The 27,813-nt window shown below is 38.1% G+C and overlaps 1 protein-coding gene across 4 annotated transcripts in view; it reads right to left on the bottom strand.

Moving 5' to 3' along the window:
- The window catches only part of HEPH (hephaestin), a 134,774-nt gene that overhangs the window by 87,296 nt on the left and 19,665 nt on the right, over positions 1 to 27,813 (bottom strand). For all 4 annotated transcript variants that reach the window (XM_025276020.2, XM_025276018.2, XM_025276019.2 and 1 more), the window contains 7 exons: positions 25,888 to 26,019; positions 23,962 to 24,173; positions 22,408 to 22,558; positions 19,454 to 19,666; positions 12,259 to 12,472; positions 10,492 to 10,631; positions 9,604 to 9,735 (listed from right to left, as the gene is read on the bottom strand). In XM_025276020.2, the coding sequence (XP_025131805.1) occupies positions 9,604 to 9,735; positions 10,492 to 10,631; positions 12,259 to 12,472; positions 19,454 to 19,666; positions 22,408 to 22,558; positions 23,962 to 24,173; positions 25,888 to 26,019 (1,194 nt within the window). The remainder of the gene's footprint in view (positions 1 to 9,603; positions 9,736 to 10,491; positions 10,632 to 12,258; positions 12,473 to 19,453; positions 19,667 to 22,407; positions 22,559 to 23,961; positions 24,174 to 25,887; positions 26,020 to 27,813) is intronic.

Raw genomic sequence — 27,813 nt, 5'->3', positions numbered from 1 at the left:
GACCCAGGGATCAAACTGGCAACTCTTATGTTTCCTGCATTGGCAGACAGATTCTTTACCACTAGTACCACATAAATTCACTTCAGTTCAGTCGCTCAGTCTTGTCCAACTCTTTGAGACCCCATGGATTGCAGCACACCAGGCCTCCCTGTCAATCACCAACTCCTGGAGTTCACTCAAACTCACGTCCATCGAGTTGGTGATGCCATCCAGCCATCTCATCCTCTAGTAATTAGCCTCCAATTAAAATAAATTAATTAATTTAAAATGAAAAATTAAAAAATCAAATGTATAATAATAAAAATAGTATGATACTGTTCCCTTAACAAAATAATATATAAATACAACAAAATAAACAACTTGGAATTGGATCTATTTATTTACAGAAAGCAAACACTAAAGGTGGCCAAAAAACAAATCAAAGGAGGAAGAGCTGAATTGTTTAGGATATAGCATTGAGAAAAGTGGGCTTCTGGGGTAGCTCAGCTGGTAAAGAATCCACCTGCAATACAGGAGACCCTGGTTCAATTCCTGGGTCAGGAAGTTCCCCTGGAGAAGGGGTAGACAGAGATTCTTGTATTCTTGAGCTTCCCTGGTGGTTCAGGCAGTAAAGAATCTGCCTGCAATGCAGAAGGCCTGCGTTCCATCCCTGGATTAGGAAGATCCCAGGGAGGAGGGCATGACAACCAGCTCCAGTATTCTTGCATGGAGAATCCCCATGGACAGAGGAGCCTGACAGGCTACAGTCCACGGGGTCACAGAGATTAAGCATATTGAGAAAACTTCCTCACTATATGGAGAAAATATGAAATGGATCCTTATTTAATGGCACATAGAAAGGTAGATTTTTCCATGATTAAATATACAAATGTGGCAAAATCATAAATAGAAGATAATATAGAGATTGGAAGGACTTTAAAAACAAGACTTAAGAAGCACAAATCTTGAAGCCAAAATTTGATGAATTTGATTATAAATGTTGTTCTGTTCAACAAACAACACCATGAAGAAGATTAACAGATAAATGACAAATGGGGAAGGGATATCTGCAATATACAAACACAGACATGGTACTAGTAGATAAAAGATAGAAATTTTCAAAAATCAAAAAGAAAAACCTATCTGGAAACCCCAATCCATCCATGTACTTTAAAATACATCCAGAATCAAAACACTTGTTATTCCTTTCGCTCTATAGGGCTTGCCGGAGTTGCCATCATTTTGTACATGGATCAATTTAATTGTTTTGGTCACTCTTTATTATCTAACTCACTCACTAAGTGATCTCATGCATGTTGTCAATATATATTTAAACATCTACATACTGATGATTTAAAACCCTTTCTCTAGTTCACACCTCTCCTCTAATCTGGTTACATGTGTAGCAAAGTGTCTACTTGATATTTCCACTTGGATGTCCATAGACATCTTAAACTTTATTTCAAACAACTATTTCCATTGATCCAGATCAAAAACCTTGGAACCATCTTTTTCTGTTCCTTTCCCCTCCCATTTCTCATCTGAGACCATCAAAATATCTCATTCAGTTCAGTTCAGTCGCTCAGTCGTGTCCGACTCTTTGCGACCCCATGAATTGCAGCACGCCAGGCCTCCCTGTCCATCACCAACTACCGGAATTCACTCAAACTTTGTTTCACTCAGACCTTTGTTGGCAAAGTAATGTCTCTGCTTTTGAATATGCTATCTAGGTTGGTCATAACTTTCCTTCCAAGAAATAAGCGTCTTTTAATTTCATGGCTGCAGTCCCCATCTGCAGTGATTTTGGAGCCCAAAAAAATAAAGTCTGGCACTGTTTCCACTGTTTCCCCATCTATTTCCCATGAAGTGATGGGACCAGATGCCATGATCTTCATTTTCTGAATGTTGAGCTTTAAGCCAACTTTTTCACTCTACACTTTCACTTTCATCAAGAGTCTTTTTTGTTCCTCTTCACTTCCTGCCATAAGGGTGGTGTCATCTGCATATCTGAGGTTATTGATCTTTCTCCTGGCAATCTTGATTCCAGCTTGTGATTCTTCCAGTCCAGCATTTCTCATGATGTACTCTGCATAGAAGTTAAATAAGCAGGGTGACAATATACAGCCTTGACGTACTCCTTTTCCTATTTGGAATCATTCTGTTGTTCCATGTCCAGTTCTAACTGTTGCTTCCTGACCTGCATATAGGTTTCTCAAGAGGCAGGTCAGGTGGTCTGGTATTCCCATCTCTTTCAGAATTTTCCACAGTTTATTGTGATCCACATGGTCAAAGGCTTTGGCATAGTCAATAAAGCAGAAGTAGATATTTTCTGGAACTCTCTTGCTTTTTCCATGATCCAGCGGATGTTGGCAATTTGATCTCTGGTTCTTCTGCCTTTTCTAAAACCACCGTGAACATCAGGAAGTTCACGGTTCACATATTGCTGAAGCCTGGCTTGGAGAATTTGGAGCCTTACTTTACTAGCGTGTGAGATGAGTGCAATTGTGTGGTAGTTTGAGCATTCTTTGGCATTGCCTTTCTTTGAGATTGGAATGAAAACTGAACTTTTCCAGTCCTGTGGCCACTGCTGAGTTTTCCAAATTGCTGGCATATTGAGTGCAGCACTTTCACAGCATCATCTTCCAGGATTTGAAATAGCTCAACTGAAATTCCATCACCTCTACTAACTTTGTTCATAGTGATGCTTTCTAAGGCCCACTTGACTTCACATTCCATGATGTCTGGCTCTAGCTGAGTGATCACACCATCATGATTATCTTGGTCGTGAAGATCTTTTTTGTACAGTTCTTCTGTGTATTCTTGCCACCTCTTAATGTCTTCTGCTTCTGTTAGGTCCATACCATTTCTGTCCTTTATCGAGCACATCTTTGCATGAAATGTTCCCTTGGTATCTCTAATTTTCTTGAAGAGATCTCTAGTCTTTCCCATTCTGTTGTTTTCCTCTATATCTTTGCATTGATTGCTGAGGAACGCTTTCTTATCTCTTCTTGCTATTTTTTGGAACTCTGCATTTAGATGCTTATATCGTTCCTTTTCTCCTTTGCTTTTTGCTTCTCTTCTTTTCACAGCTATTTATAAGGCCTCCCCAGACAGGCGTTTTGCTTTTTTGCATTTCTTTTCCATGGGGATGGTCTTGATCCCTGTCTCCTGTACAATGTCACGAACCTCTGTCCATAGTTCATCAGGCACTCTGTCTATCAGATCTAGTCCCTTAAAATCTATTTCTCACTTCCACTGCATAATCATAAGGGATTTGATTTAGGTCATACCTGAATGGTCTAGTGGTTTTCCCTACTTTCTTCAATTTCAGTCTGAATTTGGCAATGAAAGTGAAATCGCTCAATTGTGTCTGACTCTTTGCAACCCCATGGACTGTAGCCTATCAGGCTCCTCCTTCCATGGGATTTTCCAGGCAAGAGTGCTGGAGTGGATTGCCATTTCCTTCTCCAGGGGATCTTCCCTACCCAGTAATTGAACCCGGGTCTCCCGCATTGCAGGCAGACATTTTACCATCTGAGTCACCAGGGAAGCCCCAATAAGTACATGAAATTGAAAGTCGCTCAGTCATGTCCAACTCTTTGTGAGCCCATGAACTATACAGTCCATGGAATTCTCCAGGCCAGAATACTGGAGTGGGTAGCCTTTCCCTTCTCCAGAGGATCTTCCCAACCCAGGAATCAAACTCAGGTCTCCCACATTCCAGGCATATTCTTTACCAGCTGAGCCACAAGGGAATCGGAGTTCATAATCTGAGCCACAGTCAGCTCCCGCTCTTGTTTTTGCTGACTGTATAGAGCTTCTCCATTTTAAAAATCCATCCTAAATATGACCACTGCTCATCTCTTCTAAGCAACCATTATCTCATCTAACTATAATTACTGCATTGCTTCCTAGATTATCTCCATAATTCCTTCCTTGCCTACTTTCAGTCTTTTCAAAACACATCAATTAGATTGATTGTGTTAAAATGAAAGTTAGATCATGTTACTTCTCTGCTTAAAATTTTCCAATGGCTTCACAATCTTTATGACTTATAAGATGCTACACGACCTACTTCCTGCTCTTCTTCTATTTATATTTTCTTTTAATTCTTTTATTTTTAAGCTATTTTACCTTGAATCCACTTATAATTTATTTTAGCATATGGTAATAAACAGAGATATAATTTTGTATTTCTGAAGGAATAACAACTTGTCCTAAAACCATATACAATCCTCCCTTGATAACCTTGGTGGATTGGTTCCAGGAACCCCCCATAGATATCAAAATCCATGCTTAAGTCTCTTATATAAATGGTACAGTATTTGCACATAAACTATGCACATCCTCTCTTCTTATATACTTTGTCATCTCTAGATTAGTTATAATATCTAATACAGTGTAAATGTTATTTAAATAGTTTCTGTTGTTGTTTAGTCACCAAATCGTGTCTGACTCTCCATGACCTCATGGACTGTAGCCCTCCAGGCTTCTCGGTCCATGGGACTTTTCAGGCAAGAATACTTGAATGGGTTGCCATTTTCTTCTCCAGGGAATCTTCCCCACCCAGGGACTGAACCTGCACCTCTTACTTAGCAGGTGGAATTGTTAGCACTGAACCACATGGGAAGCCCCTAGCCCACGGCAAATTAAAGTTTTGCTTTATGGAACTTTCTGGAATTTATTCTGAATACAGTAGAATCATAGGGGTTAATGATGCCAACCTTCACACAATCAAAAAACCACCTATAACTTTGAGGTTGGCCCTCCATATTCATGGTTCCTCATCTGTGGATTCAACTGACCACAGATTGTGCAGTATGTACATGTTTATTGAAAAAAATATGCATATAAGTGGACCTGTTCAGTTGAAATCCAAGTTGTTCAAAGGTCAACTATGCTTTTGTAGTTGCTTGAATCTGTGGGTTTGAAAAGCTGGCTGTACTGATTAAGTTTTCCTTTCTTCCACTGAAATGCTAGCTTTTTCTAATATTAAACTTTAAATATACTCAGCATTAGAGGCAATATTTCAATGCTCTTGTGATGATATTAATACAGGAGCACAAGAAAACCTGGTTTTTATTAACTACTCCTCTCCTTGAGGCTTTTTATCAAAGAAAAATAAAAAGAATTGTAGCCAAATGAGAATCAAAGCACCACTTCTTTAATAGCTGAGCCAGTGTCCACTAACTCCTATTGCAGAGCTCTGATAATTGATGAGTTTAAAAGTTTTGACTTAAAGGAATAAAGAAACCTTCCTCATTCTAGCCCCTTGAAACTAAGATGGCTAAATGTGCAGTGCAGACATTATCCTAACTCATATAACCAGTTCACTCATTCACAGGCACAGATCAGCTTACCACATGGAAGCAGGCAGCGCAACAGAGAGTGTTGAGATGAAAGAAACAATAACCCTGCCCATTAGTAAGACATTGTCCAACAAATATCCTAGGTTCTGATTAATCATATTAATAACATCTCCCTTGTGAGGAGACCTAAGGAGGGAGGTAGAAAGAAGAAATGTAGGTTAGTAGTGCAATAGTTGTATCCCCATGGCTATTGACAAAGATAGAACTTTGGGTCTGTTTCAGGGAATTTTCTTTTGTTCTATTAATTAGTTTTAACAGTACCAGGCTGCTTTGATTATTGTACCTTTGTAATATTGAGTTGTGCTACTCTTCTCTCATTAATCTTTTTTATTGAGGAATACCTGATTTACAAATATTGTGTTAATTTCAGGTATACAGTATAGTAATTCAGGGTTTTTTTTTTTCTGATTATATTCCACTATAGGTTATCAAAAGATATTAAATACAAATCCCTGTGTTATACAGTTTATCTTTATTGCTTGTCTATTTGATGGATCGTATTTTTCATCTTTTAATTCCATATTCCTAATTTGTCCCTTCCTCCTTTCCTCTCCCTTTTTGGTAACCATAATTTTTTTTTTTTTTCTAAATCTTTGTTTCTGCTTTGTATATAGATTCATTTGTATTACTTTTTAGATTCCAAATATAAGTGACATCACATAGTATTTGTCTTAGTAAGATTAACTTCACTATGTATAATATTCCCTAGGTCCATCCATCTCATTAATTTTTTAAAAAATACTTCTTGAATCTTCTTGTCCAGGTGTTCCTTATTCTTCCAAATGAACTTTATATACAATCACTTCATTTAAGTACAAAAATGTCAAATTGTGATTTTGATTAGAAATACTTTAAATCTATAAATTATTTAAGGTAAATCACCCCCTAGTAAATAATGGTATTTTACAAAGTTCCATTTTCAGCCCAATGTTATTGTCACTCTACACAGTATCTCACTGCTGCTGCTGCTAAGTCGCTTCAGTCATGTCCGACTCTGTGCAACCCCAGAGATGGCAGCCCACCGGGCTCCCCCGTCCCTGGGATTCTCCAGGCAAGAACACTGGAGTGGCTTGCCATTTCCTTCTCCAATGCATGAAAGTGAAAAGTGAAAGTGAAGTCACTCAGGTTGTCTACTTGAAAGTTACACAGTCGTGTCCGACTCCTAGTGACCCCATGGACTGCAGTCTACCAGGCCCCTCTGTCCATGGGATTTTCCAGGCAAGAGTACTGAAGTGGGGTGCCATTGCCTTCTCCGCAGTATCTCACTAGGTAATCTCATATATGATCATGACTTCAACTATCATTTATTGTAGTTACTGATGACTGTTAAATCTCTACATCTCTTCCAGATGTTTCTTTCAAATTACAGACTCATACTCAAGTTGAGTATAGCCTCCTATTTTTATAAGCATTCTCTTGTCCACTAGGATGTCTTACGGGTAACTTATATTCATTACATTACAAAGTAAACATAATATTTTCCCCTCCAAATAAATAAACCAATAAAAAATATCCCGTACTTCTTGTTTTTTGTTTTGTTTTGTTTTGTTTTTCTTATTGGTACCACCATCTAGGTGCTTAATCAAAAAATCAGCTTCTTATCCTTAACACTACTGTCTCTCATTGCTTGCCTAAGACCTGTACAATCATCATGTCCTATTGATTATCTATTGGTGGTGCTGATTTAATCACTAAGTTGTGCCCAACTCTTGCAACCCCATGGACTGTAGTCCCCAGTCTCCCTTGTCCATATGATTTCCCAGGCAAGAATACTGGAGTGCCATTTCCTTCTCCAGGGGATATTCCTGACACAGGGATTGAACCAATGTCTCCTGTGTTGCAAGAGGATTCTTTACTACTGAGCCACCAGGGAAGCCCTGACTATCCATTAAAATCCCTCAAACACAACTAATTATCTCAATCCTCATTTCCTACAACTTTTGATAAAGTCATTGTCATTACTTGTATGTATTACTACAACAGACTTTTAAAAGTTTTCCTTGCTTCCAATGTATCCCCTTTCTCTTATTAGTCATTTATTGGTTATTTTAGTACCTGGATCACCATCTTCCTTTCCACCTCAATCTCCACCACTCTTCTGAGTGACTTTAAAGTCTATATGGATAGTTCATCTAAAACTCTAGCCTTCTAGTGCCTTCGGCGACTCAATTCCAGTAACCTTCACCTCCACTTTACTTTGTGTGCCAAGTCGCTTCAGTTGTGTCCGACTCTTTGCGATCCTATCAACTGTAGCCCACCAGGCTCCTCTGTCCATGGGATTCTCCAGGCAAGAATACTGCGGTGGGTTGCCTTGCCCTCCTCCAGGGGATCTTCCCAACCCAGGGATTGAACCCACATCTCTTAAGTCTCCTGCATTGGCAGGTGGGTCTTTACCAATAGCACCACCTAGGAAGCCCCCACTTTCCTTTGGCCCTTGGTTAAACTACAGACCATCATCTTATCACCTGAAATTGCTGTTTAAGTTTTAAAATTAAGTTGCACTCACTGTTTTCACTCCCAGATCTCCAAATTATTCTTTATTCCATTATGTTATTTAACCTCTCTGAGGAAGCTAAAACCATTAACTTCTTCATCTGTGAAATGATCTTTTTAACATCTTTGGTACCATCTTATCTGATTTTTGTTCTAACATGTTTCTCACTTTTTCTCACATTTACTTTTCAATTAGTACCTCCCTTAAAATTTGTTTTCCTTGGCGTTTAATTCTAGGATTCCTACTGTCCCATTGAATATACTCTTCCAGGGTGACTGTTTATTACTTTGTCTTCAATTACTACTTAAATGTTGATGCTTTTCACATTTATTCCCTCAGATAATACCCTTCTTTTGAGCTTCAGACCTTTATGTCTATTAGATATCTCTGTTTAGTTGTCTTATAGACATCTCTAATTCAAGAAATTCAAAAGTGAACTCATCATCACCCATTCTCTCCCATCCCAAATTAGTTGCTGCATACAGTCTCTATATTGTTGAATGATAGCCCTTGTACCTGGTTGTCCAGACCAAAAATTGGGAAACATTTCAGGATTTTCCTTCAAATAGGTGGTTACCATTCAAGAATCCTTCTCCTTCTCATGTTCCATATTCATTAATCAAATCCCACTGATTCTACTTACTTTATTTTTTTGGAACCCTTTCTTCAACTTCAAATTTCATCTATTTTACTACTGAATCTTTACATATTGCATTACCCACGACTGGAGCTTCCTTTCCCCTGCTTTCATTCCAGACTATCCCTTTACCTGTATACTTATTTCTCATTCTTTAGATTAGTGGTTTTTAAAGTGTAGTTCTTGATCCAGCAACATCAGAATCACTTGGTCACTTTTGTGAGTGAGAACATTCTTGAACCTTATCCCAGACCTACTGAATCAGAGGTGTTGGAGTTAGTCCAAGAAATCCATGATTTAACAAGTCTTTCAGGTGATTCTGATGCATGCTAAAGTTTGAGAATTACTGATTTAGATCTCAGCTAACATATCACCTACTTTGGGAAACCATCCTTGACCATCCAAACATTAGATTAGGTATCTTATTCTAAAATTCCATGGCACATTTTTTAAAGCCCCTATTTAAGAGTTAAAACACTACATTATAATTACCAGTTTACTTATCTCTATACAATAATAGCCCAAGTTTTTTTTTTTTTTTTTTTAGAGTATGAACAAGTATTATTCCTCAAAACTTCCATAACTTCTAACATTGTTCCTCACCCAGTAGGCCCCCAGTAAGTAAGAATGAATGAATGAATAGAAGATAATGTGGTCAAGATTATGGTAGCTCTACATTTAGTATTAGAATTTTAATATGTAACTGTAGTTAGGATTCAGTCTGTACTAAGAGGACAGGAACTTTATCTATGACTAGGCTTAAGGATCAGTTTGTGGTCTGGGACAAGCCACTCTCTAGTCATGATTAAGAGCTCAGATTACATATAGCCAGATCTAGAGAGGCTAGAAGCTCAGTCTGTATTCAGGGTTAAGGATAGTATAAGGCTCCATGTGTAACAAGTGTCGAGTATGTCTTTGATGAAGCAAAAGACCTAAGGTAGGCAGTTTGTTCTGAGATTGAAAGAATGAATATTTTATAGAGACAAATTCAGACTATGGCTTAGTTCTGGTAAATATTCCTGTTTCTGTTTGCTAAGAATACACTTTTAAAAAAAGGAACAAGCCAGAGGCTGAAACAGAGATGCTTCACCTCCTATGTTCCTTCACTAAGTGTTCCCACTCACCAGGCTCAGCAGCCAGTGGCCAACCAGTGCTAGATTCTAGCACTCCATGGGCATGCACAGAGTAGGGGCGGCTGGCATTGTTCTTGAACACCACAGTTAGAATATCACCAACCTCTCCTCTAATAAGTGGACCTAGTAAATGCAAAAGAAGAAAAAATTTCTCGTTAGTGGAATAGTGAAACAAGGGCATTAAAGAAATTAAAGAAAGGGGTATACACAGGAGCCACCTAGAATTAAGGGTTTGCCCTGTGAAAAGGTCCCAAGACTGAAAGTCATAACTGGCTCCATTTTTTTAATTCAGAAGCCCTTGAACTGATACTGTTACCCACATGATGAGGGTACTTCAACAAGATTATGCCTTCAATTATCCCCACCTCCCATCTCTCTTTGTATAATAGCTCAAGGTTCTAGATAATCAGAATTCTGTGGAATCATTGTTGGTAAGGAATGAGAGAAGATTCCCTTCAAGGACCAGTGGGTATCTTCTGTAGGATGATAAGAATGAGGAAGCTCATTGGCTCCTATAAAAGTGATGAAACTGAAGCAATAATTGCAAGGGTGTAAGGGTAATACTGGTTCCCTGTACCATTTTCCCCACTTTTTGATACTCTTAAGTTATCTTGCCTTTAGCATTTAAAAATTGTATCACTATTATAGATCCCAAGATATAGAGGCCTGGAAATACCTGGTTCAGATTGCTGCAGAATTCATGAATTAACTCCATTTGATTGCTTATTTTCACCGAAGATTTATAAAATATGACCACATTTCCAGTATGTCATAAGGAAAATGGATAATGAGGAATGGAGAGGGCTTCCTGATATGACACAGTCTCCCGAGGAGCATCACAGGCTTCTAGATATTAGAAGGAAAGTGGAATTCCCTTACCTAAGATTCCCAAGTGTTCCTCTGATCCAGTCCTTGGCCGTTGGACCCTGAATGTGCCATCAGTATACTCTCTGAATACAGCTTTCTTGTATCTTGAACCCAGGAGTCCATCTTTGTTGCTCAGAAAGATGTGACCATAACTAGAGGAATCCAAAGAGTAGTATGAGCACCTGGCCTTTAACCTCTCATTTTCAGATATGGGAAAGCTAAGTCAGACCCAACTTCATGGCACAGATATTAGGAGAGCCCTATTCCTATGTCAGATTATCCACCTTGGCTGCATATCTGCAGTTAAAAATGGTAGATTTCAATATTTATTTATAGTCCTTTGTTTGCCATCATCTAGTTAGGGATTTATAGTAAAATTTATATGGTAAAAACACTAGGATAAGAATCAAACCCTGAACGTTAGCTCCAGTCTTAATGATGTTTTAGATGAAATTAGTCTGACAAAGGACAAGGTACAGATGGTAGGAGAATACTAACAGCTTCTGCTTCTGTTGCTGGTAGGTAGGAAGAAAATGAAATCCTACAGATTTCTCATTATGAGATGTTTTCCTATTTACAAAGAGCTATATTATTCATTTTATCATTTGGCATTTCCAATAGACTGATGAGGTATGTGCATTCTAAAAGTAGAATCCTATGATTCAGTGATGACAGGACTTATCTTCATTGATGCTGTCAGCCAGAAGGGGAACCAGGGCTTGGATTAAAATCTGGTCAAGTTCTTTCAATTATACCACATCACTTTAAAGACGAGTAAACCAGAATCAGAAAAGGGAATTCATTTTTTCAAAGTTGCAGAACAAGTTAGCAAGAAGCCTTCAACCTTCAACAACCAACACAAATAATTGGCAAAGGGTAGTGAGAACACCAAAAATAAACAATAGCGGACATGGCTAATCTGTACCATAGTTTCCATTCTTCCCTCCTTCCTTTTTAGTAATAAAGTCACCTAGGTTTTATCTGAGCACATTGCTGCCTAACCAGAGACTACACTTCCCAGACTTTCTTACAGCTTGGTATGGCCATATGAATAAGTTCAGGATAATGGGGTATGAGAGAAAGTAATGTATACACCTTCAAGTCATTGCCTCACAAACAATGCTGCTTACCCTAGATTTACTTCCCCTTTCTTGACAGCTGGGAATGACTACAACTTGAATAGACATTTTAGTTCCTATTGGCCTTGAACTGCTCATATTTGCACTAGTATGTAAACAAGAAATAAAATTCTGACATACTTAAGTCACTTTTTGGGGGCTTTTTCTGCTATTCATTTTACCCTCTATCTTAATAACATTTTGGTAAGGGACGTTTGAGCTTGGGATATTCAGTCCCCTAAGTAAACTCCATATAAAATTTAAATCCCAATATCTGCACTTCTGAGGAGAGGAGGAAAGGAGGCCAAGACTTAGAGCATGAAGACATGGGCAAGGTCTTTACTTCAGCTCTAGAGTATAGCAACATAGATGAAGCACTGAGTTCCACCTTACCTGTGTTTTAGTCCCTGCTCTAGATTTGTTGGTATGTTATTAGGTGAGTTTAGGAGAAGGAAATGGCAACCCACTCCAGTGTTCTTGCCTTGAGTATCCCAGGGATGGGGGAGCCTGGTGGTCTGCCATCTATGGGGTCACACAGAGTTGGACATGACTGAAGTGACTTAGCAGAAGATAAGTGCCTCATCATCTCAGAATGTCCTCCATTTCAGTAAACTGGTCTAGAGTCTCTGAAAGGATGATCTCTTCTTTTCTGAAACCTTACCTGTCCTTCTCAGACTGGTTGTGCCATTCTAGTTCCCAGCTCCTGTCTGGGCAATAGTCCCACTCCATCTCTTCTGCCATGATGTAGTAGATCCTTGCAGCTTGGTAACGTTGATGAGGATTGGCTTGGTGTCCAGGACAAGGGGAGACATTATAGATTGCCCTCATCCCTGCTTCTCTATGGCTGCCTGCCTGGCAGTAAATTTCAAATGTCCCTGAGGTGGGAACAGAGAGCAAAATCTGAATTCAGAATACCCCTGTATAGTGCCTGAGGGAGTTCCTACTTCTCTCTAGTCATATAGCAGAGAGTAGGTAGCTTCAGATATGGTTTTGATATGCATTAGGTAAAATATTATTAAATTTATTGAGAATAATGAGCACAGAGGTTAACTAAACCTGCCACTAGAATGACAAACTCCTCTCTGTTTACCAATGGCTTCTCTAGTTTTAGGACTGAAAGTCCAACATCTCTGGGAACGCCTCAGTTATGGGAAAACTGGGATAGTCAATCATCTTATCTGACAATTAAGCATATAACTTTCAGGAAAATTTTAAGCTTCTGTGTATTTCAGTTTCCTCATGGTAAAGTGAGGAGCATTTTACTTAATGGGATTATTTTAAAATTAATCACAAAAATATGTACATATTGCTTTGCATAGTATAGTGTAAAATGTTCAATAAGTAAAACTGTAAGTAAATAAAGCTGAATAATTATTATTTGAAAAAAGGCATTGATCAATTTTCTCCGCTTCCTACCAAGTCTTAAAGAAATAAAGGTGGGCATATATATAATGAACTTCTTGATCATAAGAATGCTTACATCAGAGAACTCTGAAATGGGCTTCCCCAAGGTTTTTTTTTTTCCTTAATTGGAGGCTAATTACTTTACAATATTGTATTGGTTTTGCCATACATCAACACAATCAAATGTTTGGATGTCAGCCATAAATATCTGAATTGTAGAGCTGCTTGTATCTGATCTAAAGATCCAGGTTTCTATGTCAAGGACACAAAGGTTCATAGACTATTGATCAGGAGAAGCTAACTTTCTTACATTATTTCCCCAGTATTCCCTATTTTACTGATGACTGCCTATACCACCGCTACAAAATCTTCCTAGCTTTTAAAGGCTTCTATGAGCTAGCTGGGAAATAAATGGGGAAACAGTGGAAACAGTGTCAGACTTTATCTTTTTGGGCTCCAAAGTCACTGCAGATGGTGACTGCAGCCATGAAATTAAAAGATGCTTACTCCTTGGAAGAAAAGTTATGACCAACCTAGATAGCATATTCAAAAGCAGAGACATTATTTGCCAACAAAGGTCCGTTTAGTCAAGGCTATGGTTTTTCCAGTGATCATGTATGGATGCGAGAGTTGGACTGTGAAGAAAGCTGAGTGCCGAAGAATTGATGCTTTTGAACTGTGGTGTTGGAGAAGACTCTTGAGAGTGCTTTGGACTGCAAGGAGATCCAACCAGTCCATTCTAAAGGAGATCAGCCCTGGGTGTTTTTTGGAAGGAATGATGCTAAAGCTGAAACTCCAGTACTTTGGCCACCTCATGCAAAGAGTTGACTCATTGGAAAAGACTCTGATGCTGGGAGGGATTGGGGGCAGGAGGAAAAGGGGACGACAGAGGATGAGATGGCTGGATGGCATCACAGACTCGATGGACGTGAGTTTGAGTGAACTCCGGGAGTTGGTGATGGACAGGAAGGCCTGGCGTGCTGTGATTTATGGGGTCGCAAAGAGTTGGACACGACTGTGCAACTGAACTGAACTGAACTGATGAGCTAGCTCCAAACTATGGACGCAATCCCTCTTCCCAGTCTGCCCCAAATTCAACCAGGGCTCTAACTAAATTTGCCCCTGATTGCCCCTCTCACATATCTCATTCCTATCTTGAAATTTTCACTCATTATTACTTTTCTGGAATAGACCTCCCCTTCCTCTTAAATATCTTTACAAGTTCACTCATTCTCCAAGACCCAATTCATATTTCATCTCTTCCAGAAAGTCCTCCCTGACTATTCTGGCCCACATTGTGCTCTACATTTTTGCTTTTCTACTTCTAAAACACTTCTCATCTAGATCACATGGTTAAGAACTAAGTGCTCCTCTCTTTAAAAAACAATCCTGGGAGGGAGGTGGGAGGGGGGTTCTGGATGGGGAACACGTGTACACCCATGGCGGATGCATGTTGATGTATGGCAAAACCAATACAATATTGTAAAGTAAAAAATAAGAAGAAGAAGAAGAAATTAAAAATAAATAAATAAATAAAAAATAAAAAACAATCCTTTCCACTAGTTTATAAACTTCACGGAAAAATATTTTTTCCATATCTACTTCTGACTCTTCTATTTCCTTTATCCCTCAAATCTGTTCCATCAATAAATCCTATCATCACTTCCTTTACAGTCATTGTTCTGTTTCTACTCTGTCATTTCTCTAGTCAAACCCAGTATCATCTCTTACCTGAAAAACTTCAATAGCCTCACAACTGTCTTTTCTGCTTCTCCTTCCCTCTTCAACATTCTCCAAAAGGGATACAGGGTCCTCTTTAACAAATATGATCCAGAGCACATTTCTCTCTTGATTTAAATGCTCCATTCATACTCAGAATATAAGTAAAGCTCCTGACTGTGGTCTACAAGGCTGTACATAGTATGATTCTTGCCAACCTCTATGATTTCATGTGATGTCAGTCTTCTCCTTGTTCATTATACTCCAACCATACTGACCTTCTTTCCAACCCTTGAACAAGACATGCTTATTCCCATCTTGAGACATTTACACTTGCTGGGTCCTTTGCTTAGCATATTCTGCTTAGGGATCTTCATATAGCTTCTTCCTCCCCATTACTTAGGCCTTAAATGTCACATTCTCCAAGAGGCCTTCCCTAAACACCATCTCTAAAGTAATGCCCCTATCAGTTTATCACATCAATGTTTTTCCTTTCCTTCATGACATATATCATGATCTGAAAATATCTTACCATTTTATGTATGTGTTTTTGTGTGTTTGTTGTAGATCTTCCCTGGAAGTAAGTATCATGTCTATCTTTTCACCCCTCTACCCCAGACTTAGCACATGTAAAGTGTGCAATATATATGTGTTGAGTGAATGAATTTCTGTGCAAATGAATGACTGGACACACTGTATACAATGTCTAAAAGTCATAGTTCAGGGGTTGGTGCAAACAACAAAGTCTGATAATCATTGGATGGAATAGAAACAAATAGAAGACTTTATGGAAGAATCATGTGACCTGAGAGCAACACATCATCTCATATGGACATTGTTCTCCAAGATGCTTCTTTTTAAATACTTTTCGGTACTTTGCATCTGAGTCTTCTCCTACCTCTGTGACCAATATTTCTGCTGTCTCCTTATTCTTGCTTATCTTTTCCCTTCTACCACTTAAATGTTGATTTCTGCCTTAAGTTTTATTTCCTACAACTTTCTATAACTTTTATTTCTTATAACATGCTAAAGGACACCAACATGAAAACACTCAAATCACTCTCTAGCCTGGACTTCTCCTCCAATGTTTACATTACTAGCCACAGCTACCTACTGTAAAATCCACACCACCTGGACTTCACCAGAAACTTAAAATTCAATATGCTCCCAATGAATACTTTCTATCTAAAATTTAGTACCTTTTCCTTGTTTCTGTGTTTGCTTATATGATTAATGACACTACCATCCATCTAGTGCACAAGCTAAAAACCTCAGACATCCTTTCCCATTAGCAAAGTCTTGTCATTTTTCTCTCAAATATCTCTTAACACTGCCCCTTCTCTCTATCTCTATTGCTCCCACCCATTGTCAGGTTCTTATCACTTCTTACAAGGGCCTCCTGCTATCACCTCTTCAATTTTATTTCTTGGTGTTTCTCAACAAGGCTGCTATTAGCATTTTGTGTGTGATTAATCTTCATTGTTTAAGGCTGTCCTACATATTGAAGAAAGCTTTAGAATCTCTGACTCCCACTCTATAAACAACAGTATCATACCCTTATAACTCCTGTCATTGTGACAGCTAAAAGTATTCCACACATTTCCAAACACCAGCAAACCACTTTAGTTGAAAACCATGAGTAAAATCAATCTATGTAACCTTCTCTAGGCAGATGATGCTCTCAAGTCACTCTTATGTGGTTCCTACTGCCTATAATACCCTCTTCACCATCCACCCTCTTTCTTTGCCTGATAAGAGTTCACTAGTCTTTAAAAGTTCAATTTGAATGTCTACTTTTCTAGGAAAGCTTCACTCCACAAGTCAAGCAGAATTTGTTCTAGTTTCCTGTGTGTTACTATAGCCCTTGTCTGATAGCATTGTCATAAAATTGTGAATATTGTTTACATACCTATCTCCTTTCCACACTAACTGTGAACTACCTCATTCATTCTCACATCCCTAGCATCTAGACCAACAAGTGTAAGAAAACACACATTTACTATGTCTGGGGGAAATCTACCTGTAAAAAAAAAGAAAAAAAGGTAAAATAAAACATGAGGAAGAAAAAATAAAAAACATGAAGACAAGTGACAAAAGAAAAGATACATATTAAAGGAAAAGGAAAAAGAAGCAAAGAAAATAAGAGGAATGGAAAAAATAAATAGAGAAAAGAAGATTAAAAGCAAAAATAAAGGAAGTAAAAAAAGGCTAGGAAAAACTCAAAGGAAGAAAAAAACAGTGAAAAAAGAGAAAGAAGAGAAGGAAAAGAAGAATGGGAAGAAAGACAAAAATAATGCAAGGAGAAAATGAAAAGAAGGAAAGATTAAAGGCAAGATAGGAGAAAATAGATTTAAAAAGGGGAAGAATGAAGGAAAGAAAGGGGAAAAGAAGATATATAAAAAGGGATAGAGAAACAAAACAGAAAGGATGAAAGAGAAATAGGAAAATGAGAGAAGAGAGGAAAAGTAATGGGGAAAGAAAAGAGGGTGTGGAGGGGAGATAAATGAATAAACAATGAGTTCTAATGGTGAAAGAGAAAAGAAACTCTGAAGCATCAGAGCAGTAATAAATATTCTTTTTGATGCTGAGAAATCTAACATGAAGTTGGTGGAAAATAGCACATTACAAGCTCTGGCCTCTTTACCTGCCACTTTCTCTGGCTATCAAAACTCTAGTATCAGTAGTTCTTCTGGGACAGCTGAGGTGTATTATTCAGGATATTTTTAAATGTAAAAATGTCATTTCCATTAAATGTAGTTAATATCTGAAATTAAAATATTATTAGGATTTAAAGCCAAGCAAAAAGAAGAGTTTAAAAAGTCACAAAGAATCTTATAACACTCACACTCTTAGCATTTTGCTGCACTTTTTCTGGGAATTTGTTCTTCTCTTTTGTTAAACATAATTGTAAGTATCCAGCAAACAACATGTTGAATCTCCATGGTGATGTTTTTAAGTTACCTGCAAAGCTGCTTAATTGCATATGTATATTGGCCAATCTTCATTGCAACTTCTTTTTCTAGACTTCCAAAGCCAGATTCTGGTTCTGGTCTTTTCATTAATTTGGTACTTTGGTCCTATCTTTGGGGAGCTATTCCAATGGTCTCTCTCAATCCTAATTAGACATTAACCCCTACCAGAGGTATAATGAAGGTGACTTCAGATAAAAGATTATCTAGGAGTAAGAATTAACAGGGGTTGATGGAGATGGGACCAAAGGGGAGAAAAAAATAGAGCTGACATCCCTAACCTGAGAAAATCATTTTCCCTCTCCAGATTTCTTTCTCTTCCTCCCATTAGTAAAATAAGTGAAATAAGATTATCTCTAAGGGGCTCTTGCCATATTCTATGACTCAAAAATTCTTCAGGAAGAGGAGAATCTGAAAGACTGGAAAATGCAGATAAAAAGTTAGGTTTTTTTTTTTTTTTTTTTTTTTTTTGACCGAGAGTAACCTTTTAAGCTTTTCTTATAAACCCATTCACTGCCAAAATATTAATAACTGTGAGCCCTAGAGAGCCATGTAGATCTTACAGGGGAGCCTGGTTAATTTTGTATGAAAGAGATTAAACCTAGGGTTTGGCTTTTGGACCATAGCTAGAGAGAAGAGTCTTTTTTTTTTTTTTCCAGAACTTCTCCCACCCCAGCGCTCACTACAAGCATTCATCTGTTGGTCCTTTCAGCCCCATTAATGGCTGTTTCTAATTTGCTGACATCAACTCTCTTTGATCAAAGTATCCTAGGTAGATGGGCAGAAATGAGGACCCAAGAAGTCTGTGGAGGCCTGCTTCATGTTAAGTGTGTGTCAAATCCAATGCCAGGATGAAATCATTAAGTTGTCAAGGAAACTTGTTTTGTTTAAGGATTTTTCCTCAAATATGAATGGAATTTATAGAACTAAAAGTTTAGTGAGAACTGCACGGAACTGACAGATATTTCTTACAAACACTACTGTCACCTATTGCCTGAAAAAAGAATACATCCTGGCAACTGCAGAGAAAACATTCTGCCAATTTAGGAAATGTCACACAAAGATGGAATCTGAAGAAACATTATAGTCAAATTTATTTATGAAAGAAAGATAAGGAGAGGAAAGAGGAGGGGGAATGAAGGAGGGATGGAGAAAGAGAGAGAAGAACAAAAGAGAGGGAGAGAGGAGGAGAAATGAACAAAAAAAAGAAGAAAGAAATCTAGCCACAGAGAGGGGAAGTGACTAGACAAATATAAGACAGCAAGTTAATGAAAGACCCTGGACTAGAAGTTCCTGTGTTCTGATTCCTAGGCTAAAACTGTTATAGCACATGCCACCCTGCTCCTACCAGAAGGTTGCAAAAATCTTCACAAAATATCAGAGTTGGAAGCACTTATAGGTATATTTCATTGATCTTTTCTTCAATGCAGGGCTTATATCTATAGAATCTCTACATGGCCATGGGGCTATGTGGCCAGGTCCATTCTCTGCCTACACAAGAATTGCCCTAATACTGGGCAGCATCTCTATTTTCCTCTTGTCATTCCAGAAAAGAACTTCCTCAGCTCTTTATTCTGCCTGCAGCTGAGAAGAGAATCCAAATAACCAAAACATGAGTACACATTGAGAAAAGGAGACAACAGTTTTGAAAAGTTCTCAAGTACCTCAATATGACTTTTCTTTGCTGTTCAACAGCTCCACACCTCATCCGGCCCAACGCTCAACAAATTTTCTCAGCCTAGGGCCAGCTGCTAAGGCACTTACCAGGGTTGTCAGGCTGCATGATGGCCATAACAAAGGTGTGAGGAAAGAGTGTGGCTGCACTCTTCCTCATGCCCTGAAGCTGCACAGTGTTGCCCTGGAATGTGACCCCATGCACATCAGTCTCTGTGCCCAGGCCAAGCAGGTGCCAGGCCACTGTGTCGCCCTTGCACATGTCCAGCTTGGGCAGGTTAGAGAACAGAAATCCATTAATGGCTGGAAAACAGAAACACAAGACAAAATGGGAAGATGAGAACAGATTACTCAGACACCAGCCAGCAGTGTGGCATCAGCACTGTACAAAGGTTTCCCACAACTTGAAATTTCTGAGTCATTCTCAACTCCTCTACCTTGTTCTCTAAGCCACATTAATTCTACTTATGATGCTCTGCCTCTTTGGGATGAGGGCTCAAATGACCTTTCTGGTTTTACATCCTGACTCTCCTCCACCATACTTCACATCCTGGCAAAACTGAACTATCCTCCACTCCCAAAACCCCTTCACATACCAAAAAAGTATCAATCTCTCCTATTCCCACTTTCTTAAAACTCCCCTCCCTTGGTTCTGTAGCACCATACTTCCCTGGTTCTCTTATAGCTTTTCTGATTGTTTCTCCTCCATCTTATTCTCATTCTCCATGCTCCTATAAAGTGTTAGTGCTCTCCAACATTCCTTCTTCAGTTTTCAATCTATATCATCCTCTTCATTTTCACTCCCATTGCCCTGATTCTGGCTTTCATCATCTCTGGCCTGAATCCTACAGAATCTTCCTCCCTGTACTTCTACCTATAATCTATCCCCACATTCTCTTCCATATACACATACACACCATTATCCTGTGAGCTCTATTTGCCTGTGCATGTGGCTCAGATGGTAAAAAGCCTGCCTGCAATGTGGGAGACCTGAGGTAGATCCCTGGGTGGGGAAGATCCCCTGGAGAAGGAAACTCACTCCAGTATTCTTGCCTGGAGAATTTTGTGGACAGAGAGGCTTGGTGGGTTATGGTCTATGGGATTGCAAAAAGTCAGACAAGACTGAACAACTAACACACACCACAAGACCTTAAACATGGTAGGCACTTAGAAAATACATGTTTGCTTTTCACATGTTGTTCCCTCTGCCGGTAATAAATTCCTCCCACTGTCTTTCACTACAACAAACTACTATACATACATTATACACTAGCTCAAATATCACCTACCCTGTGAATCAGAGTTATTACACTCTTTCTGGCTTCCTTGATATTTTCTTCCCACAAAATTCTGAAATGTCACTTACCATAGAGTCCTATGATTTACTTACATTTATCTTCTACACTAGATTGACTTAGCAGGAAGCACATCATTTTTTCTGTATCTAAGAACCTAGGATGTTGCCTAATACTTATCAGGTACCCAATAAATTCAATCTGGAATAAATTTGGCTCATATACTGTATTATTTTTTCCAACTGATGTAACTGGTAATGAGAACCAAGAGATAGAGCCAAAAGACAACATACTCATTTTTGACCACATCTCACTCTGCACACTCCCTCAAAAATACAGGGAGACCTGCTTGAAGCTGATCCCTTTTCAATGTCCTTACACCCACTGAAACTAGCTTTAATGAGTAACTTTATTTGATAATTCCATGGGATGCTGACGGAAACATCATTAACCTCCTGATTATGCTTCCTTTACTACAGTGTTTGATTGCAAAGTTTGATTCAAACTTCAAGCCTCAGTCAAGCACTTCCTTCTTCCAAGAATTATTTAACTGGATTTTTCTTCATCAGTGTTCTCCTCTTCTGAACTTTATGTCATTTAAAAGCTGTTCCACACAATTTAGCACTTAATCATAGTCTGCCTTACATGTTCTATAATTGTTTAATGGGGATTATTAGTCTCATTTAATTGCAAAATGCTGAGAGCTCCTTGCAAACTTGGACCATTTCTCCCTACCAATTCACTCACTGATCCCTTCACCTACTCATTAATTTAGTAGTTCATCAGTTCAATAACTATTTACTATATATTAGACCATGTAAAGTGTAAACAGATAAACAACAAATAATACTCACCTTTAAGGAAACTACAGTCTAGCAGAAGTCAAAAGCCATGTAGCAAACAACTAAAATATTGAGGATTGTATGGAACTTGCAATTTAAAAATCTGATAAAAATGCAACAGTAGTTCACAAGAGGGTGTCATTATCCTGGGATTGGGTGATAAGAAATGGTTACGTGGAAGAGGTTATTTATGAGTAGAGTTTTAGAGAATGGGCAGAATTTCCATAAGATAAAAGCAAATACGTAAAGAGGGGCTTTTCAAGTGGAGTACAAAACATTACAAAAGCTTGAGCTCAGAAAAGTACAAGGGGTATGTCTGTATAGAATCTGCCTGCCAAGGCAGAAGATTCAGAAGACATAGGTTCAGTCCCTGGGTCAGGAAGATCCCCAGGACAGGAAATGGCAACCCACTCCAGTATTCTTGCCTGGAAAATTCCATGGACAGAGGAGCCTGGTAGACTACAGTAGTCCATGGGATTGGAATGAGTTGGATATGGCTGAGCGACTGAGCATGCTACACACACATGTCTACATAGAGAAAATATCTCCATTTGGCTGTAGTAGGAAATTGGGAAGCAAGGACAGTGGGTGATAAAAGAGGAGACAAGACTGGAAAGTTATCATCCCAGGTTACTCTCCTCATTCTCCTAGTGGGCCCTTTGTATGCAATCCTCATTTCATAGTACTTTTTTTTCAGTGTCTCCCACACTGCATAACACAGAACAAAGCACAGGAAGGTGTTAAGGATAAGATGTGTTGTCTTAGGTTTAATCCCTCAATTTAGCTTGTCTCCTAGCAGAGTTGACTAATAGAATCAATGTTTTCGGGGATGGATCATGATTAAGTCTAGGTTAGATTTTACTCATAACCTCTGAGCTATAGCTTAGGGTAAAAGCACTCCCCATACCATGCATCCGATTAGAGTCTTGAAAACCCTTGGCATCCTCTGAGAGCAGTCGGGAATCCAACATAGCAGCTGCTTGATTGGCATTGCTATACCAGCTCTTGTTCTCATCCAACACAGTGAAAAGGAGAAAGAATTCTTTATCCACCCCTTTCTGTAGTCCCAGTGGAAGAAAACAAAGGAGAATAACAACAGTTTTAACAGTTGTGAACCGTACAGCTTCAGATCCCAGTGATCCTTGATTATTTCCCATTTCCTTTCCAAACACAGAGCCAAATCCATATCTCCTGCCTAGAGCTGTAGTTGTTGCTAAGAAGTTTTTCCTCAAGTAACTGCAAATTGCATGTAGGTAAAGATGGTTAGAATAAAGTTATAAGACTGGAGGGGAGGAATGCAAGAAAAGGGGCAGGGAAGAAGTAAAAGATTATGATGAAGAGGTACAGAGTATGATAGAAGAGTGCCTGGAATCAACTAGGAGTAGGAGTGGGGAAAGATGGCTAGGAGATCAGTGAGAGACTCTATGGGGGGATAAGTTAAAAAATAAAATTAAAAATAAGTATACTAATTATTAACATATTTTATTATCAATTATTAATTTTAGTAATATTATTATTACTGAGTGTTTGCTAGGTATCAGACACTGTACTAAGCATTCTATATGGATTATTTTAATTAATCTTCACAGAAAGCCAAGATATTTACTTCCATTGTTAACCTTTTACTATAGATGATAAAACTGAGGCAAAGAGAGGTTAAGTAATTTGCCCAAAGTTAAACAGCTAAGAATTGTGGGCTGAATATAAAAGAAGACAAGAAAACAGTAGGGAAGATTTGAGGATTAGGAGCAAGTTTTACGGAGAAGGTGATGGCACCCCACTCCAGTACTCTTGCCTGGAAAATCCCATGGACAGAGGAGCCTGGTGGGCTGCAGTCCATGGGGTCGGGAAGAGTCGGACACGACTGAGCGACTTCACTTTCACTTTTCACTTCCACGCATTGGAGAAGGAAATGGCAACCCACTCCAGTGTTCTTGCCTGGAGAATCCCAGGGAAGGGGAGCCTGGTGGGCTGACGTCTATGGGGTCGCACAGAGTCGGACACGACCGAAGCGACTTAGCAGCAGCAGCAGCAGCAAGTTTTAAAGGCCACTGAGATTTTAAAAAATGAAGAGATATTGGGAGAATATAAAATTTAAAGTAATAGACACTAAGGAAGATGTGTGTTTGTGAACAGCATAGCATGCAAAATAGCATGAGGTCATGACTGATCTGTGTAGTTGTATGGCAGAAACCAACACAACATTGTAAAGCAATTATCCTCCAATTTAAAAAAAAAAAAGTAAAAAGAAGAAGAAAAGGAAAAAAATAAAGTTTAGACAAAGAGATGAGGCAAAAAAAAAAAAAATAGCATGAGGTCACCAACTATTAATTTCCAATTCAATAACTTGGTTAATTTTATGCTCTTATTTTTAGAACCCAGATCCATGCATAACTTCTATTTAACAACTCAGCCTCATCATCTTCCCAGGAGGCTTTCCAGCCAGAAACCTTGACAATACCTGCTTGCCATCTGTACCCAAGGCACCAGCCTTGCACACCAGCAGGGGGCCCACCAGACCAGAATTGGTATCCCTTATGGGATCTGCAGCAGAGAAGTATGTCCAGGTGAGACAGGCAGGATCCTGAACAGTGGGACCAGCATGGGGAGGGACTGTCCAGCGGTATGTTACTTTCTCAAAGGGCCTAGCCACTAAGCCAGAGTGGGAAGAGTCTGCAGGAAAAACATAGAATTTATTGCTCACATTGGCTAGAGTATCAACATCTCCAAATAGTGGAGTAAAGATCATAAACTACAAAGGCATTTTGGAATTTATCACATGGTAGTATAATTTAGGATGATTTTAACTTATTTTTTCTTGTTCATTCATTGTTCCTAACTCTTTAAAGTTTCGAACATACAGAAAATCTTAAAGGATAGGACAATAACCACTCTACCACTTGGAGCTGATTAATATTTGGCCATCCTTCTTTTTGTATTTTATTTTTAAAATTTATTTATCAATTTTTTTTTTACAGTAGGGACTTGTTGGTTATCTATTTTATCACAGGCTTAGCCATCTTAAATTCATCTAAATCTATGTGTATGGCTACTTTTTCTAAATCATTGGGAAGTGAAATGTAAGAATAATGACATTTTACTTCTATATACATCAGTAACCATCTCTTATATTATCACAATAAGATTACAACACCTCAAAAATATCCTAGTACCATTTAATATCAGTGTAATAAAAAATCCAATTATCTCCCAAATGTCTCTTTGTATACAACCAAAATTAGACAAGGATTTAATATTGCCCTTGGTGTTGTCTCTTTGATTCCCTCCCACCCCCACTGCCTTTGGTAACGATTTCTTGAAAAGTCTAGACCAGTTGCATTGCAGAATATTCTTTTATTCTAGATTTGTCTGTAACTTTGCCTTTTATGCTTTCAGTATTTTTTTTTTTTTGGTACTTTTGACTTGAGATATTAGCATGCATGTGTTAGTATTATTCTCAAGGAAAAGAAGAAATTAACTACTCAATAATCCCACTTGTAGGATTCTTTCCTGAGGTAGTAATTCAAATCAAATGTACATATTCATTCATTGCAACATGATATACAATATCAAACAAGTAATGAAAGCAATGTACATGTCCAAATGATAGGGGATAAGGTAAATATTTTTACCTTATTACATAGTCATTAAAATGTTTGTAACATTATAATGACATAGAAGATGGGCACAATATAAAGGTAAAAGAAAACAGTAATTAGCCTCCAATTAAAATAAATAAATTTATACCAAAAAAAAAGAAAACAGTAAGATACCAAAATGTACAAAACATATCATTATAAATACATACATTTGCATAAACACAGAAAATATGAAAAAAGTATATCAAACTATAATGGCACTCTACCTATGGGGTCTATTTATTTTATAATTTTCCATTTTTATAAAAATTCCACAACATATATGTTATTTTTATAACTAGAATATATTTATATTTAAAAGTTGTCTCATTGGTCCCAGCTCTGTCTCACTATAATATAGAAATTCATCTATTTGCTCATGTACAATTGTGAATAGCATCAACAACATCCATCCATGGTAGTTAACAACATCCATCCATGGTAGTTAATTCTGCCTTCTTTTCTCTCCTCCCTTCCCCTATTTATATACCCTCTAGAGCAGGGGTGCCCAAACTCCAGAATCTAATGCCTGATGGTCTGAGATGGAGCTGAGGCAATAAAAACAGAAATAAAGTGAACAATAAATACAATGCACTTGAATCATCCTAAAACCATTCTCCCCAACCCCGTCTATGGAAAAATTGTCTTCCATGAAACTAGTCCTTGGTGCCAAAAAGGTTGGAGACTGCTGCTCTAGAGGTACCTGTTATTATCTGCAGCCCACATTTTTTGAAACCCTGCCTGCTCACCATCATTGTACACAGTTCCCTCAGAGTCCTTCTCATAAAAGACTCCATGAGGCTGTATGCTGAATGGCTGGGAGGCACGGTTGTAGAAGATCACCAGGATGGTGTCACCCACCTCAGCCCGGATCACTGGTCCTGGAAAATGGGAAGGAGAGACAATGGGAATAAAATCAGTGATGACCAGAGAGGATGGAAACAGAAGGGAAAGGAAAGAAATGTAAAAGAGAGAAAACTTTTATCTCTGCAATAATAAGAATAATATTTTTCTAGTATATTGCCATTTATAGTTATAAAAAGCAATTTAAAATCCACTATCTCAGGCTTCCCTGGTGGCTCAGTTGTAAAGAGTCTGCCTGCCAATGCAGAAGACATTGGTTCAATCCCAGATACAGGAGGATCCCATGCTGCAGAGCAGCTAACCCATGCATCACAACTACCGAGCCTGTGTTATGGAGCCTAGGAGCCACAACTACTGAGCCTACATGCCACAATTACTGAAGCCCAAGTGTTCTGGAGTCCGTGCTCCACAACAAGAGATGCCACCATAATGAGAAGCCTACTTACCACAACTAGAGAGTGGCCCCTGCTTGCTGCAACTAGAGGAAAGCCTGCACAATAATGAAGACCCAGCATAGCCAAAAAGACTTAAATTACTAAAATCAGAAATGAAAGTAGGGACATCACTACTAGTCATATAGAAGTAAAAAAATAAAATAAAATTATAAGAGGATGCTATTCACAATTGTACATGAGCAAATAGATGAATTTCTAGAACAGAAAACCTACCAAGACTTAAATGTGAGGAAATAGAAAATCTGAAAGACAAATAAAAAGATTGAACCATTAATCAAAAATATGGCAACTAAGAAAAGCCAGATGGCTTACTGGTGAATTCTACTAAACATTTAAAGAACTACTACCAATTCTCAAATATTCCCCAAAAATTGGAAAGGAGGGATTATATTCTAACCCATTCTATGAGGTCAGAATTACACTGATATCAAAGCCTGACAAAGATATTACAAGAAAAGAAAAACTATACACCAGTAGTACTTCTGAACACTAATGCAAAAATCCCCAACAAATTACTAGCAAACAAAAGTTAGCAGCATATTAAAAAAATTACATATCTTGACTAAGTCATATTTATTCCTGTAATGCAAGAATGTTTCAACACGCAAAAAACAGTCAGTGTAATACACTATGTTAACAAAATAAAAAGAAATCATCATCTTGGTTAATGCATAAAAAAACACTGAACAAAATTGAACACCCTTTAATAATACAAAACATTCAAAAGCTAGGAATAGAAAGAGACTGCTTCAACATAATAAAAGCCATATATGAAAAACCCACCACAAACATCATACTCTATGTTGAAAGACTGAAACTTTTCCTCTGAGATTAGGAACAAGAAAGGATGTTTGCTTTTACCACTTCTATTCAACATATTACTGGGGTTTCTAGCCAGAGCAATTAGTCAAGGAAAAGAAATAAAAGATATCCAAACTGGAAATGAAGAAGTAAAATATCTCTATTTGCAGATGGTATGATCCTTATCATAATTATTTGGAAAATCCTAAAGCTTCCACACACACACACACACAATTAAAATAAATGAATTCCTCAAAAGAGTAGAATACAAAGTCAAGACACAAAAGCCAGTTGCACTAACAGGGAAAATTTGAAAGATAAATTACAGAAGCAATTTCATTTATAATACCATGAAAAGAATAAAATACCTAGACATTATTTAACCAAAGAGGTGAAAAATTTGTAGAAAGAAAACTATAAACCATTGATAAAATACACATGAAAGTGGAAATACATCCCGTGTCCATAGGTCAGAAGAATTAATATTGTTAAAATGTCAATTCCACATGAGCAATGAGCAATGTAATCTTAAGGGACTCCAAGCAGCAAAATAAT

Source organism: Bubalus bubalis, chromosome X, assembly GCF_019923935.1.
Source record: "Bubalus bubalis isolate 160015118507 breed Murrah chromosome X, NDDB_SH_1, whole genome shotgun sequence".
Classification (NCBI taxonomy): Eukaryota; Metazoa; Chordata; class Mammalia; order Artiodactyla; family Bovidae; genus Bubalus; species Bubalus bubalis.
This window is presented reverse-complemented; position numbering and strand designations above follow the sequence as displayed.